The 4,027-nt window shown below is 71.5% G+C and overlaps 2 protein-coding genes across 2 annotated transcripts; one reads left to right on the top strand and one right to left on the bottom strand.

The window, feature by feature from the left end:
- Positions 1–278: 278 nt before the first annotated feature.
- On the top strand, positions 279–507 carry V1510DRAFT_405446 (uncharacterized protein; the record flags this gene model as incomplete). The annotated part of the gene is made up of 2 exons (XM_066932335.1): positions 279–431; positions 463–507. Coding segments are annotated over 2 exons (198 nt in total), but the record flags the coding sequence as incomplete, so codon positions are not given.
- A 1,068-nt stretch (positions 508–1,575) lies between these two features.
- Positions 1,576–3,795, bottom strand: V1510DRAFT_384312 (clasp N terminal-domain-containing protein; the record flags this gene model as incomplete). Its single annotated transcript, XM_066931702.1, has 3 exons — positions 3,648–3,795; positions 3,548–3,615; positions 1,576–3,518 (listed from the first exon to the last, which is right to left on the bottom strand). Coding segments are annotated over exons 1-3 (2,067 nt in total), but the record flags the coding sequence as incomplete, so codon positions are not given.
- Positions 3,796–4,027: the final 232 nt, after the last annotated feature.

The raw sequence follows: 4,027 nt of genomic DNA on the forward strand, positions 1-4,027 counted from the left end.
CGGCGACGCCGTCGAGGGTAGGCCCTGCGGGCGGCTATATGCCTGCCCGAAGGGCAGCCACCCTCGACGGAGTCGCCGCCGGAGGCTCATTCGTGGCAGGGTTTGTACCCTGCGGGCGGCTATATGCCTGCCCGAAGGGCAGCCACCCTCGACGGAGTCGCCGCCGGAGGCTCACCCGTGGCGGTGCAGCCTCCGGCGACTCGTCGAGCTAGGCCCTCGGGCGGCTATATGACAGGCGGCTATATGCGGCTGTATGCACAGAACGTACTGACGGGCAGCACGTCTGGGCCCCGACCGGCGGCTGGTGGCACTCGCCGTCCAACTGGAAGCTGAACGTGGTCACGTTCCTCGGCTGCAGCGCGTACGCAGTGTACCTGACGTCGACGATGTTCGACAAGAACAAGACGTTCCTGCCCAAGGCGACGGACGAGGTAAGTGCGCCGGCGGGCGCGCTGACGGCAGGAAATCGAGCGGTGGAACGCGGCCGCGCGTGAGTCGCGGTCCTGATCTTGCATGCGTTTTGTATAATACGGCACGAACCGCAGCGGTTCATGAATAGAGACAGTATTATTGGCACTGCGGCCAGGCCGCGCAAAACGTAATACAATACAAATACATCCAGTCGTCAGGCGTGTCGTCGTCGGTTCCGTGGGTCAATCTAGTAAACAAAGCTTGGGCTTAGCATGCGTCTCGGGCACAATGTTGGTCGCTGACGTCTCGGCCAGCGGCCGGCCGGAGATTACCTTAGTCTGGCCGTCGTCGTCGTCGGCGTGGTCGCTGAACACGGCGATCTTGGCCATGTCGTCGCCGAGGCTGTCGACGAGCCGCGAAAAGTCGGGCGCGGCCACGGTGCCGTAGTCGCCGACGCCGGGGATGTAGTCGCCCTCGAGCAGCGACGTGAACGTCGGGAACGGCGAGGCCGTGGCCTGCGCCGTCGAGAACCCGTACGCGTCGTCGTGTCGCCGCACCACTCGCGGCGTGGCCAGGCTGATCAGGCTAATGTTTTCGTCAACCGCGCTCGTGCCGGCCGTCCGCGGCCGGTTCTCACTCGTGCTGCCGGCCGTGGGCGGCCGGTTCTCGCTGGGCCAGGGCCCGACGGGCTCGACGGGAATGAGCATGCCGTCGAACGCGCGCTCGTCGGCGCGGTTCGTGGCCTCGACCAGCGCGACCGGCGCCGCCTTCTTGGGCTCGGGCGTGGCCGGCTCGGCCGCTGGCTCGGGCTCGGGCTCGGGCTCGGGCTCGTCCGCGCTGGTCGAGCGCGTCGACGACCGGCTGGCGGACCGGCTGGCGGGCAGGCTCGACGACTGCGGCGGTCCCGGCGGCCGCCGCGTGTCGCGCTCGTCCTCGGCCGCCTCCAGCGCCGCGTACGCCGCCGCCGACAGCGTCGGCGGCGCGCCCCAGCCCGGATTGGACGCGGCGCTGCTCGACCGGCTCGCCGGCTTGGCCGCCGGCTTGGGCCGGCCCTGCGCCGGCGTCACCGACCGGCTGGGCGGCGCCGACATGGGCGCCGGCGCGGCCGCCGGCGCCGGCCGCGAGCCCGACGCGCTGCGCGACCGCGTCGCCGGCACGGGCGCCGGCGGCGGCGCGGCCTTGCGGGTCGCCCGCTGGGCCGAGCCGAGCCCTGGCCGGGCGGCCTTACGCATCAGGCCGGGGCCCGAGTCGTCGTTCTTGGTCGGCACGGTCGTGGTCACGGTCGACGTGGCCGTGATGGGCGTGATGGTCGGCCCCGTCTTGGCCGGCTCGCGCTTGGCGCCGGCGTGGACGTCGACCGCGTCCGTCTTGGCCTGGCCGGACGCGTTCGCCTTGGCCGCGCGCAGAAACTCCTTGAGCCCGCCCGACGGCGCCCCCCCGGGCGCGCCCGGCCGGGCCACCGGCGGCCGCCGCGTCGTCCGCGCCGGCCCGGACGGCGTGGCGACGCCGTCCGGGTTTGGGCACACCTTCTCCAGGGCCTTGCGCGCAGCCGGGTCCAGGTCCTTCAGGATCTGCGCGGCCTGGGTCGGCCACAGCTCGTTGAACGTCCAGAACGTCTCGCGCATGGCCTCGCGCACGCCCGGGTTGGCGTCGACCAGGCCCTTGCGCAGGCTCTTGTCGAAGCGCGCCACGCCGTCCATGGACTCCATCAGCGCCTTCTGGCCGCGGTGCGCGAGCACCACCAGCCGCAGCCAGTGGCTGCCAAACAGCCGCAGCGACGCGTTCTTCTCCACGGCCGCGGCGGCGACCTGCTGGAGCACCTTCGGGTGGAACGACGTGCACACGAGCATGACCGACACCGCCATCGTCGCGTTCTGCCCCGCGATCTTCTTGGTCGACTGCGCCAGCTTGGTCAGGTGCTGCAGGAACACGTCCACGAACGGGTCCATGGCCGCGCCCGCGACCAGCGCCAGGTCCTTGACCATCTGGCAGCCGTGCGCGCTCAGCGTGGTGCGCAGCGAGTCCACGGCCTTGATCACGCCCGGCACGAGGCTGCGGAAGCCCGTCATGAACGCCAGCGAGAAGGTCGAGTACGCGTTGCCGCGGACGAGCTTGCGCAGCCGCACGACGTGCTTCTCGCGCACGCTCCAGTTGGCCTCGGTCTCCTTGCCGACAAAGGCCGGCAGCATGCTCTGCAGCTCGTCCTCGAGCTCGCCGGCCGAGCCCACCGTGGCGGCGCCGATGTCGTCCATCTGGTGGCTGGCGATCGTCGCCAGCAGCTCGTCCTGGCCGGCGTTGGTGGGCACGATGCGCTCGACCGGCCGCGCGGGCTCGATGGCCCGGACGGGCGCGGCGGGCGCCAGAGCCATCGCCGGCCGGGCCGCCGCCGCGTGCTGCAGCGGCAGCGCCGCCGCCGCGCCGTAGTACGCCTTCTGGGCGACGTGCGACGACACCGTCGGCACCGGGTGGTGCGTGGCCTCGCGCGCCGGCTCGCGCGGCTCGCGCGGCTCGCGCGCCGGCCGGTGCTCCAGCTCCGCCCGGTCCGCCCGCCCCGGCACGTGGTCCAGGATCTGCGACGCCATCGGCTTCTTGACGCCCTGCTTCTTGAGCTCGTCCACGAGCTCGGCCCGCTGCGCCTCCGTCGCGGCCGCGTGCAGCTCCACCAGCGTGTCCTTGGCCGCCATCTGGACCTCCTGGACGGGGTCGTGCAGGCCGCGGACCAGGTCCGGCAGCAGCGTGCGCGGGTTGAACGCCGGCTCGGCCCTCCACAGCGCCACCACGAACTTCATGGTCTCGATCTTGACCCGCTCGTTGCGGCTCGCCAGCCCGCTCCGCCGCACGCACTTGTCGACCTCTCGCTTGGACGCCCGCCAGTAGTCCATCAGCGCCTTCATCGAGATGTCGTGCACCGACGTCTTGGGGTCGGCCAGCCGGCCCACCAGCACCGGCACGATGTCGTTGGCATGCCGGCGCAGCCGGATCGGGTCCTGGTAGTACAGCCGCTTGACCAGATGGCACAGACTGGCCAGCGAGTACTGCGAGACCTTGGGATGGTGCGTGTACGAGCCCTTGATCAGCTCCAGCACAAAGATCTCGATGGCCGGATCCTGCGTCAGCGCGCCCGCGGGCCACGTACCTGCACGGCCTGGTGCTTAAAGTCGCGCCGCAGCCGCTCCAGGAACTTGATCAGTCCCTCGACGTCCTCTGCCCGTCAGCGTGCGCGCGGCAGTACCCACCCAGCGTCTTCTGCTTGGCCAACCGGTTCCCGAGCTCGACTGCGTCCTCTGCCGACATGATGTGTTGTTCTGCGCCGCTGCGCTCTTCTCAAACGACCACTGGCCGGCTTCACGCGTGGCTGCGATGTTTGGCAGCGCGCGCTGCCGCTGTTTTGTTGATGGGGTCACGTGATCGTTGCCCCGGCAACGCGTCGCGTCCGTGCGCGTCTCGCGGCTAGGGCATGCGGCGGCTATATGCCTGCCGAGGGCACCACCCTCGACGGAGTCGCCGCCGGAGGCTCGGCCGTGGCGGTGCAGCCTCCGGCGGCGGCGCCCGCGGGGGGGGGCCCGCGGGGGGGGGCCGGGCGCGGGGGTTTTGCAGCCCCCCCGGCCCCCCCCCC

This window comes from Dipodascopsis tothii, assembly GCF_038497935.1.
Source record: "Dipodascopsis tothii strain CBS 759.85 unplaced genomic scaffold V1510scaffold_73, whole genome shotgun sequence".
NCBI lineage: Eukaryota > Fungi > Ascomycota > Lipomycetes > Lipomycetales > Lipomycetaceae > Neoaidaea > Neoaidaea tothii.